Source organism: Balaenoptera acutorostrata, chromosome 15 (genome assembly GCF_949987535.1).
Source record: "Balaenoptera acutorostrata chromosome 15, mBalAcu1.1, whole genome shotgun sequence".
Classification (NCBI taxonomy): Eukaryota; Metazoa; Chordata; class Mammalia; order Artiodactyla; family Balaenopteridae; genus Balaenoptera; species Balaenoptera acutorostrata.
This window is the reverse complement of record NC_080078.1, coordinates 86,731,472-86,744,421: the sequence shown is the minus strand read 5'-3', so window position 1 is coordinate 86,744,421 and position 12,950 is coordinate 86,731,472. Positions and strand designations below refer to the sequence as shown.

The 12,950-nt window shown below is 45.2% G+C and overlaps 1 protein-coding gene across 1 annotated transcript in view; it reads left to right on the top strand.

The window, feature by feature from the left end:
- CDH26 (cadherin 26) overlaps positions 1–7,619 on the top strand; it is a 60,090-nt gene extending 52,471 nt beyond the window's left edge. The window contains 3 exon segments of the mRNA XM_057529731.1: positions 64–141; positions 6,382–6,456; positions 7,386–7,619. Of these exon segments, the coding sequence (XP_057385714.1) occupies positions 64–141; positions 6,382–6,456; positions 7,386–7,619 (387 nt within the window).
- Positions 7,620–12,950: the final 5,331 nt, after the last annotated feature.

The following is a 12,950-nucleotide window of genomic DNA, read 5'->3' as shown; positions in this document are numbered from 1 at the left end:
TGCATTTATTACCGCCATCTGTAATTTCAGCTCCTGTCATATTTCTTTCCCTGTGTCCCACAGGAAAGGTCATACGTCAGGGATCAGATGTCAGCCCTGTCCATCAACACAGCCGAGGCGGGCGCCAAGCTGGGAGCTAAGGTAAGTGTGGCTCATTTGCTGCTTGGGTTGAAACAGAGGGGTGGCTTTGCTGATGGTCCCCCTGGTGGGGGACACCCTGGCTGCTCTCCCAACCCCCAACCCAGGATGATCCCCTGCAGGCCCGACCCACACCTGCCTCCACCCCAGCCCCACCTGCAAAGGCCCCGTGATTCTGCTCAACCTCACATGCCTTCGCCTCCCAGCTCAAGTGTCAGATGACTCAGGGCCCACTCCAGTCTGTCCAGTGCTACCATTACAACTTTTTGCCACATGCATATGCCACTTGCACTAGTGTATTAAAAAATTTTTTTTCTTTAAATGGACTTGCATACAAATGAAATACACTTCTTTAAATAGGAAATTTTATATTTCAACTGTAAATGAAAAACCAGTCTTGCTTGTATAAAGAACAGGTAAGTGGAATGCAGACACAATAGAAATAGAACCCAGTAATTCCAGGTAGAAAATGTGGAAGGAGAGAGAGAGCCAAGCCAGGCTGGCACCCGATGGAGACTTTCTCCTTGTTGTCATTAGGAGTATGGAAGAGGAATTAGAAAGGGATTAATTTTCTTGCTGTGCAATTCAATGTCATTTAAAACCCTGTTCCCAAACTGGCTGAACCTTCCCTTCTCTAAGAGGACGATGATCCCACTTGGAAAAAGAGTGAGTTGACCCAGGGCTGCCGTCATTTATTGGGCAGGTGCCTGGCTGGGGTGAGCAGGTCCAGGCACAGAGGGCATCTGCCCACCAATCTACGCTCCCAGGGGAAGGGAGTGCAGAGACTCCTGGGGGGCTGGCGGGGGCCTCTCTTTCTTTAACTGGTCTGTAAGCTTCCGGCGGCCAGAGCATTGCTCCTGGTAAGCACATTAAGAGCTCTGATCCACTGACCATGCCCTGGGGTTTGCACTCTGCAAGCTTAATCCCACTGCATTTTCACCAGACCCGTGCAGGAGGGTATCTTGCTGCCCCATCTGCAAGGGAGGACACCAAGGCCTGTGGCTTCTATTTCTTGGAGTGTCTCTGGGTTCCCTTTATGATGTCCTGCAAATAGTAAGTGCACCTGTGGTGGCTGGTTGAGTCGACAGCCATTCACATACTTTCCCTAAGTGAAGTTGTCACTTATGACTTACCAGGTAACCTGATGTTTTAAAATCTGTGACAAGACATGAACTATCTTAAAACTGTTGCTAAGGACCATTGCCTGCTTTATTTTCTTTGACATTTTATTGCATGATTGAAGGGCTTATATTAAAATAATAGAAACCCAAAGCAAAAATTGTCCACACTCCTATCCCTAAATCTAAGCAATTTCATTTGTCTGTGTTACCTTCTAGATCTTGTCCATGGGCATATTCAATTGTCAGGTGTCTATAACGTCATCGGTAGAATGTTAGAATCTACATCTTCAAATCACATTGGGGCATGCAGTTCCATTTCACTATAGTCCTTTTTCCTTGCTTCTCTCCACCTTTCCTTTTCTACTCCCACTCCGCCACCACCACCTCCATCATAATGCCAGTTTTATTTGCATATGAGTATCTGAGCAGGGAAAGGTGTGCCTTCGTTTTCAACTGGAGGGAGACGTGTTGTCTTTGGAGTTTCCCTGAGCGTTTTCCCCCAGGATTTAGGGGAAATGCTGCCATCTTTGCCAAGTGCATCAGACCAAGTCCACTTTGTGCTGGGGACTCTGGTGAGTTCCACAAGCTCACTCCCTCCTGCTGGGACTTCACTGATGACTGACAGCTGGTTCCCTTGCGAGGCGGCCCTTCTAGAAGATTCTGTGATATGGGTAGAACAAACACATAGTCAGTGAAAACCTTCTCATCTGTCTACCTAGTTATTGTGATCGTTGGTTGTTACTGAGTTGGTATTTGATAGTGCTGATCAAATATGACACTTCTCAGAACAGCCACAGATAGATACATTTCCCTGTGTCCATCTCTTATAGAGATCATCTATAAGATCAAGAGCAATGGCCTTGGCCCTGGGCAAATTCCAGCCCAGTGATTCCATACCTCCTGCCAAATTGAACCCCAACTCCCCTTTATATATTCCATGTACAAATTCTACAACTATGGCTTTGCTTTTTTTTTTTTTTGGATTTTCTTATTTATTTATTTATTTATTTATTTATTTATTTATTTATTATTTTTGGCTGTGTTGGGTCTTCGGTTCGTGCGAGGGCTTTCTCCAGTTGCGGCAAGCGGGGGCCACTCTTCATCGCGGTGCGGGGACCGCTCTTCATCGCGGTGCGCGGGCCTTTCTCTATCGCGGCCCCTCCCGTCGCGGGGCACAGGCTCCAGACGCGCAGGCTCAGCAATTGTGGCTCACGGGCCCAGCTGCTCCGTGGCATGTGGGATCTTCCCAGACCAGGGCTCGAACCCGTGTCCCCTGCATTAGCAGGCAGATTCTCAACCACTGCGCCACCAGGGAAGCCCTGGCTTTGCTTTTTAACATGACTTTTCAGCCTCACAAGAAGTTGTAAAAATAGTTCAGAGAGTTTCTGTGTACCTTTCACACAGCTCCCCCCAGGAATAACACTGTATATAACCATAGTATGCTATCAAAACCAGAAAACTGACTGTGGTACAACACTATTAACACAGGTCTCAAACACAGACCTTATTTGGACTTCACTAGTAAAACTAGATATTATCTTAACAAAAAATTTACTTTTCTGACAAGAACTAAACGAGGTTCTCAAGGTCCAAAGAGCCCCAGTTTTTATGATGGAAACTTCTAAAAAATAATTCAAGATCTCTATAATTCATTATCTTTTCTCAGGCTGAGTTTGCGCCAAGATTAAAAATGTGCTCTTCTTTTTTGCGCAAACGTGGTGCCGTGAATCCTTGAAAGGGCTTGTGTGTGACAGGTGTGTCCCTCTGGTCCGGGAGGGGCCAGCTTCACAGGCGTGGAACCCGGTCAGTCCCACAGGGCCCTGTGCTCAGAAAGGCCCTGTGCTTGGTTAGTGCTCTACCGTCACCATCTTGAAATTCTTCATATCTGGACAAGGGGCTCACATTTTTATTTTGCACCGGGTCCTGCAAATTATGTAGCCAGTCCTGAGTCTTAGGGGTTGCGTGCGTCTCATTCACAGACTTTGAGGCCATGCTCATGGCACAAAATGAGTCTTATGGGGATTTTGTGGACCCAAGATGGGGCTTGAAAATCTTATATTCTCATGCTCCATCCCCACAAAGCAACTATAAAACTCACCCATGGATTTCTGCTATGAACACCTACACGCCATCGTTAGAATTATTATACCTTTAGTGCAGAAGCAAAAGGCAATATAATTACACGAATTTCTGGCTATGTGTTTGTATCCTTGGGTAATTTATATGAAACCAATAAACACTTCATTCTTTTTACTTGAATTAATTAATTTTTCATTTTTTAAAAAATTTAAGGGTTGTGGCATGTTTTTTGATCCAAGAAGTGTGAGAAACAAATACCCTCCTCCTGTAAGTACAGATGAAGATGTTATCATGAAAAGAGTTTACCTTACTGTCCTGATAGCCATGGGAAACCCTGAAAATGGGAAACTGGGAAGGGAGGAGGTGAGAAAAAACATACCCAACCAACATCCAAATAAGCCAAAAGAAGTGAATGTGGGAAACAGATGAGAAGTAAATAAAGTACCTACAACTAGACTTGAAAGCATCAGAGTTTTTCAGTCCCTGGCAAATTTCTTTTGCTGCTGAGAAGCTAAGAACTTGGTGAAGGCCTGAATCTTCTTTTGCTTTGATTCTTTACAGATTTATGGAAGTTTTGAGCTAAGGGGGCCATAGAGGCCATCTAGTCTATCTTTTCCCTAAACCTTACTAGCAGCGGGATCCTTCCTTACAAAGAATGCCATTACAAATAAAACAGAAAAGAGTTGTTTTTTATTAGTACCAATTTTGAAGTACATTAACGTTTATAACATATACCTATTACCAAAGCAACAAATAAAAATAGTGATTCGGTTGAAAACAACAAGAAAGAAGTTAGATATTGTGGAGGAAGTTTGCAAAATTTTACCTTAGCACCTAATTCATTGCCTCACATTGTTGAAATTAGTTCTTAAAGTATCAAGAAAATTTCAATTTATGCCAATAAGCAGTTTCAAATATTTTTTAGGGAGCTCAATTTATCATATCAGGTTCTCTTTGATTCAGCAAACAAGAGACAAAAAGCGTCATTCAAGTTTCATAAAAGCAAATTATAAAATTTTTGCTTTTATTAACATGTTGGGGGGACTCAGTTTAAAAGATGTAAACCCTTCTCCATTATATTAGAAAAATAACATTAAATATTATTATTATTATTATTATTATTTTTTAAGATTTATTTTTTTTTTATTGATTAATTGATTGATTGATTGCTATGTTGGGTCTTCGTTTCTGTGCTAGGGCTTTCTCCAGTTGTGGCAAGCGGGGGCCACTCTTCATCACGGTGCGCGGGCCTCTCACTGTCACGGCCTCTCTTGTTGCGGAGAACAGGCTCCAGACGCGCAGGCTCAGTAATTGTGGCTCACGGGCCCAGCCGCTCTGCGGCATGTGGGATCTTCCCAGACCAGGGCTCGAACCCGTGTCCCCTGCATTAGCAGGCAGATTCTCAACCACTGCGCCACCAGGGAAGCCCTAAATATTATTATTAAAATAATTTTCCCTAAAATGAAATTCAAATCCTCTTGCCGAAGTATCTTTGAGAACTCATAGGTCCTGGGGACACAGCTGAAGCCAGGGTCTTAGTGCAGAGAGGCCGGGTGAAGGGAAATGGTGCTCTAGGCCAGAGTGGACACACACGGGGCAAAATGCAGCAAAATGCAGCATGTGGTAGGACCTAAAATTGGCTCAAGGCAAAATCGACCCCGAGTTTGGAGACCGGCACAGCCTCTTCCACTGCCCAGGAAGGACCGTGGTGTCTGACCCATGAGCACATTGGAAGAAGGACCTATGTCTCCGGGATCGTCCTCTTAGAGGCCCACGGGAGCCGGAGGGTGGCTGACTGAGGGCACAGCATCTCTGGGCAGCAGGTCCCCAGGGCTGTTTGTAAGGGTCACCCCTTGCTCTCTCTTTGGCTAAGTGTGTTTAGTTCAATTCACAATGGTGTGGTGTGCTGTGTTTATGTATATAGATAGGTATGTGTACAGATAGGGGTGTGTGTGTGTGTGTGTGTGTGTGTATCCTCATGGACATGTAAAATTATTCCAAGCTTTACAGTTTTTTTACATACATCTTCTGGAGTGCACTAAGTACCCCTAAACCCAGGGGTTATCAGAAGTCACTTCAGCCGTAAAGCCATCAGTGTTTTAGAAACACAAATCGCATCATGTCACTCTCCAGTTTAAACCTTCCCAACGGCTGGCCATTGTCCTGTGATAGTCCGCAGCCCTGAAGCCTAAGGCCGTGTGGTGGCCTCTGTCCTCCACCTGCAGGTCTGAGCTCCCTCCAGCCTCCAGGCCTCTGCTGGCCCTTCCTTCTCCCTGGCCCCTCTGCTCCTGTCTCCTGGTCCTTCTCCTCCTGAGAGGTCCCCAGGCGCAGGCTGGGTGAGGTCTCTCTTGCACCTTCCACGGTCATCACTGTGCTTCTCTCACCCTGGGTGCTGGCCCCGTGCCTGCCTGAGCCCGAGAGTGAGGCTGCCTTGCCTTACCCTGTGCGGGCCTGACTTACATGATGCAGTTGGGGAATCTGCGGGTTCCCAGGCAGCCCCCACATGGGGCACGCTGAGTCCATCTCCTCACTGCTCTAGCCCACTCCTCCGCCAGTACCCCAAGACCCAGGTCCATGAGCACTTCCCCGGTGAATGAGTGGAGGGTGGCACACCCACTACCACACACGAGGTGAGGCTGACCCAGCAAGGGCAGGAAGAGGAGAAATTAGAACCTGGGGAAGAGCCATGCGGTCGGGGGAGCAGGAAGTGGGATGAGGTTCCCTGTGGGAATCAACTGTTTGCTAAATCTCGTTTGTGGAATGGTCCCAAACCCCACTGGCCAGGCTTGCTCAGCTCAATTCTTCCCTAGAAGCCAAGGCGTTGAAGGGTCTATCAGTCAAAACTGGCAGGGCCTGCCCTCTCTCCCACCACACACGTAGGTGACATCTGATCAAACTGCCCTTGGCCTGCTGTCCCTCAAGGAGAGCTCTGAGAACCCTCCGCCCAGTGGTGGCCCCTGTCTGCTGGCCAGAAGAGGCCATCAACTTGGTGGGGAGCTGTGAGTCCTTGGTGGTGTTAGGACTCTGCTTCTTTGCTTTGTAGGTTTACCTGGATACTGTGGTGCCCAAAGGACCCATGGAAGTGAGGGTACGAGTGATGGCAGGGATGCTGAGTCAGGTAGGAAGGCCTCCCCTTGGTGGTGAGTGGGTTCTGCTTCCCCATCTGGCCCCACACTGACCTGGGGCCACTTCCTCCTAATCACCGTGTCAGTCAGCTCGGCTGCATAACAAAATACCACAGACAGGCAGCTTAAACAGCAGACTATTTTTCTCACAGTTCTGGAAGCTGGAGGTCTGAGATCAGGGCACCATCAGAGTTTGGGGGGACACAATTCAGTCCATAGCAAGTGCTTTCATGGGAATCCTCATTCCAGGGGCATTTCTGCAGATCAGCACAGCCTTAGACAACAGTGAATGGTCTCTTTCTGTGAAATTATGAAAGATGTGGGTTGACTGTGCTGGAGGGAATTATTGGACAATAACATTGTCTCTCCTGGAAGGTTCCTCAACACAGCCACCCCTCTATTCTTGGGCAAATTAAACAGTGATTTGGGAGTTGGGGCAAACGCACGGGTAGTTTACATGGAAGGGTCCAGAGCAGGTGCTGTGGAGAGACGCTCTCTGTGTATGCCTGCCCCCACCCCATGCAGGGAGGGACGCACACAGAGGCTGCAGGTGCTGCCTCCGACCCTAAGGAGCCCCATACGTTGCAGGAAAGTTGGGGCTCAGACCTGTGAGATAATAAGTGCAAAGGAATAGATCAATGCTTGGTGGGCGTCATCTGCCAAGAGTTACTTTCCTTGGCAAACTCGTGGGTGATCATCACTGCGTACCAGGCCCTGTCCTAAGGAATCGAAAGGTATTAACTCAGTTCTTGCATCAGCCCACCAGGGCAGGTTCTATTATTTTCCTTATTATAAAATGAGGAAACTCAGGGACAAAGGAATGAGGTACGTCATTCAAGACCAGTCTGTAGAAACATCTGCGACAGTGGGGACAAGGCCCTGCCCACCATGGCACTTACCTTCTCTCGTGGCTCCCCGGCAGCAGCTCGGTGGTGCTGACGTCCCCAAGGGAGACCCTGGTTACCCACCTCACGTCTACGCAGAGGAGGGCAAGTGTGAGCGAGCAGAGACCCGCAGTTCTCTCGCCTTCTCCGAACATGACCTGTTGCCCGACTTGCTGGACTCTTTGGGGCCAAAGGCTGCTCCACTCGAAGCAATATATTCTGAGTCAGGTTTTCAGTTCTTAAAAACTGCATATTTTGGTGAATTGGAATAACTCACGAAGGGGAAATCACTTCTAGAATGTTTCTTCCTTCCTTTTTTAAAAAATTACCTTCTAGTTCTTGAATGAGGTTAAACTGAGTCTGGATTAAATGCTTGGACATTCGCAGACCAGACATCTTGAACCAAAGTGAAACAGCAGGTTATACTTTTTAAAAATTCGATTTGTCAGGCAGATTTTCTAGAGAAACTTGAATTGTGTAATTCCTTGCTTCCGCTCATGGAAGCAGCTCATGGCTGCTCATAGCCCAACTCTGAGGGTAAATAAAATATAATCCACTGATTACCCCAGCTATTTGGGAAAAACTGGGGAAACAGATTTTTTAAGTGCTTATTTAAATTTCTATAATTATGATTCTGCTTCAGTTTAAGTGAAAAATAAGTAAATAGGGAAATGTTTTCTAGAACATTTGTGATCAGTATTTTTAGTGATTTTTTTTAAAAAAATAAATATTAAGCCCTTTGTACTTTTTGAGTAGATAAATAGATAAAATATTTTATCATGAGAGAAATGATTATACTTAAAATTTATGAGCAGTACATACTAAAAAAACCAAACTGACATAATTTAACTTGCATGTATTATGTAAGTAAAATAACTTAGGAGCCTTTGAGTGAATAAATTCTGATTAAATTTTATCTATGCACAAAACCACAAACTTTAATTGATTTCTACATGTCCACCTACCGCTGGTGTAAACTGTGGGGGAGGGGATAGTTTCCTTTAAATATCTAAAAAAATGTAAATAGTAGGACATGTGCCCTATATATACTCAGTTTTCTTGTCTGAGTAATGGATAAGAAACTGGTTAAGCAGAATTTTAAATGCTAGCAGGATACTTTAATGTATATATTAGATATCTAAAAGCCTGTGGCAAATTCTAAAATATTTATATAATTAATGAGCATAGTCTTTTGTTAGTCCCCTCTTGAACCTGAGGGGTAAATCAGGAGAAGCACATTTATGTCAAATCAGTGAAATGCTATATTAAACCTAAGTTTTAGCTGACGCAAGCTTAAAACTTTCCCTTTCTTTTTAAAGAAGCTGTGCAAATGCTTACTTTAAAGAGATCTCAAGGGCTTCCCTGGTGGCGCAGTGGTTGAGAATCTGCCTGCTAATGCAGGGGACACGGGTTCGAGCCCTGGTCTGGGAAGATCCCACATGCCGCAGAGCGGCTGGGCCCGTGAGCCACAATTACTGAGCCTGCGCGTCTGGAGCCTGTGCTCCGCAACAAGAGAGGCCGTGACAGTGAGAGGCCCGCGCACCGTGATGAAGAGTGGCCCCCGCTTGCCACAACTAGAGAAAGCCCTAGCACAGAAACGAAGACCCAACATAGCAATCAATCAATCAATCAATTAATCAATAAAAAAATAAATCTTTAAAAAAAAAAAAAAAAAAAAAAAGAGATCTCAAGAGTTTGTACATAGTTATTTCATGTATCACCTAGTGCTTTGAGTAACTGAAAAAGAAGAAAAACCATCTCCAAAGCATTGGAAAGTCTAAAGCTGACTCACAGATGTGTAGAACAGCTATGCTAATGCTGGAATGATTCCGAGGAGAGTCTAGGACATTTTCTGGGTAATTCAGGAAAACAGTAATATCTTAGGACAGTATACTTTTTGAGTCTGAATGGTTGCTAAGGATCAGTAGGTGGTCACTGGACCTTCCTGGATCTGAGGCAAGGGACAGAAAACTATGGCCGTGGGGTAGATGTGGCCCACCGTCTGTTTTTGTAAATAAAGTTTAATTGGCACACAGCTGTGCTCATATGTTGTTTAAGGACGTCCATGACCCCTTTGTGCTGCCGCAGCAGCGCTGAGTAGTCACGATGGAGACGTATGGCTCACAAAGCCCGACACATTTACTTCCTGGCCTTTTAAAGAAAAAAGTATGCTGACCCTCTTGTCTAAAGCATTCTTTTTGGAAACCCCACATTGCAACAAACGTATTAAGATATATCCATACTCTGTGTTAAAAACAAATACATTGCCATACAATTAGGGAAGGTTTTAGATAAGTTTGCTTTTGGCTATGGGTAACTTGGCTCATTTACTAATGGTTATGAAATCTTGGCAATTGTGTGTATTTGTGAATTCTTGCATTATGAGGCTCTCTCCAACTAATTGTCCTCAAAAGTAATAAAATACTCATGAAAAATTCATGAATCCCAAATTTAGCAATTAATAAGAACAAAATGTTATATTTTGTAGATATTTAATTAGACATGTATTAATTTTGATTTTGCTGCTTTCTTTGTGTGTTTTGAAGCCTATATATATGTTTTCGTAGGTCTCAAGCCTTTGGGATATATTGTCCAGTGGAGACACTGGCCCTGTTGGCATTTTATGAAGCATACCTGGCATGTAATACTTTGACTTTTCCCTTTAGATGCCAGACTATATTATACATTATCACCTGTCCCAACTGATGTCTGCAGGGAACATTCTTGGATGTTGGCTGGTTCTCCCCACAAGTTCATTTTCAAGTCTATCTACATGCTTAGAAAGGTTTCCATTAGAAACATCAGCACCAGGAGGTTTTGGAAAAAAATGTTAGCCTCCAGTGGAATTTATGTACACTCATGAACTAAACGAAGTCTTACTAATGGCAATGAAGAAGGCAATAAAACAGAAATAGTAAATATTTTCCTAGAAAATGCGATTTTATTAAGAACATTAGCCTCCAAATTACTTAGCAATCCAAAGATAGCTGCCATCTCACAAGTTAAATATTTATTTTGCATTTCATCAATTTTGGGTTTCCATTTATATTAACGGTCTCATTGGCTTTATGGAGTTTTTCATCAGAGGAGTTTGTTTTGCTTACTTTTATGATTTACTGAACACAGAAGCTGTCTTAATTGTTAAAAACTTTCCCAAGTGAGGGACTTCCCTGATGGCCCAGTGGTAAAGAATCTGCCTACCAATGCAGAGGACGCAGGTTCGATCACTGGTCGGGGAACTAAGATCCCACATGCTGTGGGGCAACTAAGCTCATGCACCACAACTAGAGAGAGAGAAGCCTGCGCACCGCAATGGAGATCCCGCGTGCCGCAACTAAGACCCAACGCAACCAAAAATAAATAAAATAAATAAATATTTTTTAAAAACCACTTTCCCAAGTGAAACACTAACCCAGGAAATCTTATTTTATGTACTTGTAAAGTAGGTATAGCAACAGTCCCCTCAAAGATGGCATGTGGGCAGAAGACTGCAGACCTTGGGTAGTCATTGTCTCTCCTGAAATGTGTGTGTCAGAGGCCAAACAAATCTGCCATCAGGAAGAAGGAAGAGGAGAAAGAATGCTGGAGATATAAAAACAGGAAAGACTAGTCCTTTCATTTTTCCCAGCATGAGGACACTGGTGCTGGAATGGCTGCAGCAACTGCTAATTTCTCAATATCTGTCACCTCTCCTTCCTCAATAAAAGAACCCTGAATTTTTGGCCATCGAGAGTGGGAATGACATTTCCCACCCTTCCTTGCAGCCAGGTATGGCCATGTGACTACATCCTGGCCAATGGAAGGCAACTTCCAGGAAGTGTCCTTGAAGCATGGAGATGTAGACTCATCTCTTCCCCCTCTTCTCTTCTACTGGCTGGAATGAGAATGTGATGGCTGGCACAGGAGCAGCCATCCTGGACATTGTCGTTAGAGCTGACGCATGGTACACCAACAGGATAGAAGGGGTGGAGGTCTCTGACACCGGGGAGCCCTACTGGACCCATCCCAGGACTACCTTACTCTGGAGTCAAACGGAAAGAGAATTAAATATGTCTTGTTCAAGCCAATTCTATTTTGGATTTTCTGTCACTCATGGCCAAATCTAATCTTAACTGATACAAAATATAGGACCAAGATAAGCAAGCTGTAAGTAGCAGAACTGAAACTTAGGGCATTGGCTTATGGATGTGGTTGGGGGCAGGGACTCAGATAGTGGGGGCTAGAGGACAGGTTAGCCATATCGTGCAGAAACAAAGCATTTGCTAACAACTCTCCTCTGTTGTTTTTTGAAAAGCAGCCCTTGCTCTGAACAAGGATTGAGGAAGGAAATGGTAGGAGAAATTCATAATGTAGAAATGCATTAGCTGCTTCTCACTGCTTATAGCAAAGTCCCACAAAAGAGATGGACATGGGTGACTGCTGGTCAGGGCAGGAGTGGCATGAAAGGTAAGGCAGCTATGCTCATGGAGACCGTCTCTGCCTGAAGCACGCCATCTAAATTGACTGAGAACTGGGTAATTTGGAGCCTTGCAGGGTTGAAAAAAGCAACTGCTGCACCTCTCAAGTGACATCAATCATTGGAAAGGTTTTGTGCAAAGCAGTGCACTTAGTGGAAAATAAAACTAGTGCCCCATCCTACCAATTTGTAAGCCTTGTGGCAAAAGTCACTTTAAGGTTGCCTTCCTACCCAGGCCTGTTGCTTCAGGTGACTCAAGGTGGGCAGTGCCATTGTGCTGAGGGACAGGAGACGTCGGCCAAGCGAGCGTGGAGGCCAGCAAGGACAGGCCAGAGGCTCCAGGGTTATAAACTATGTCTCAACAGAGAGAGCTGGCTGGAAACAAATAGATCAGAAATCTTTACGTTTCTGAAAAAATGCTTTGCCAAAGAAACCACAGCCTGGTCTGAAAAAGCCTGTGATTGTTCAACCCCAAAGCCATCCCTGAAAACAAGGAGCGAGCTGTGAAAACCATTCAGGTCCCAGGAAGTGCATCCCCCCTGGTACCCACGCCAGTCAGCTGTGGCAGGGGAGACAACAGCAAGCACGCAGGTAGGGGCCGGGGGCGGCGATGGCTGCAGAGGTGTCTTCACTGTTCCTGCCTCCCAGGATTTGCTCATGTGTATGGATCAATGATAATTGTGTTTATTATTTTGCTTTTCTCCAAGTGGGCATTTTTATTGCAGGCGTCTTACTGTTCTTACTTGTCTACCTTATGTTGGCTGTATTGGGAACCAGGAACTTATTATTTCGTTTGTAGGTTGTGAAACCATGAAGGACCTCATCCGTATCTGTGGGAGAGGACTGTGCTTTACCCTGGGATCTTGGATTGTGAGCCAGATGCAGTAATTGGGTGGGGCTTTGCACTTGGTTCCCTTGGGGGTGTGTGTGGGAGGGGTTCTGTGTGTAGACGAAGGACGAGCACAGATATGTGGGTGGCCAACGCGTGGACGGCTGCAGAGACTACTGTCCCCCAACCCCCATTGTCCCTTCTTTCCTTCTTCCCAAGTTTGAGCGAGGGCTACGGCTTCCTCAAATGAAAATGACATTTCCCAGCCCTCCTTGAACTAGATGTGACCAGGTGACCATGTTCTGGCCAATGGGGCTC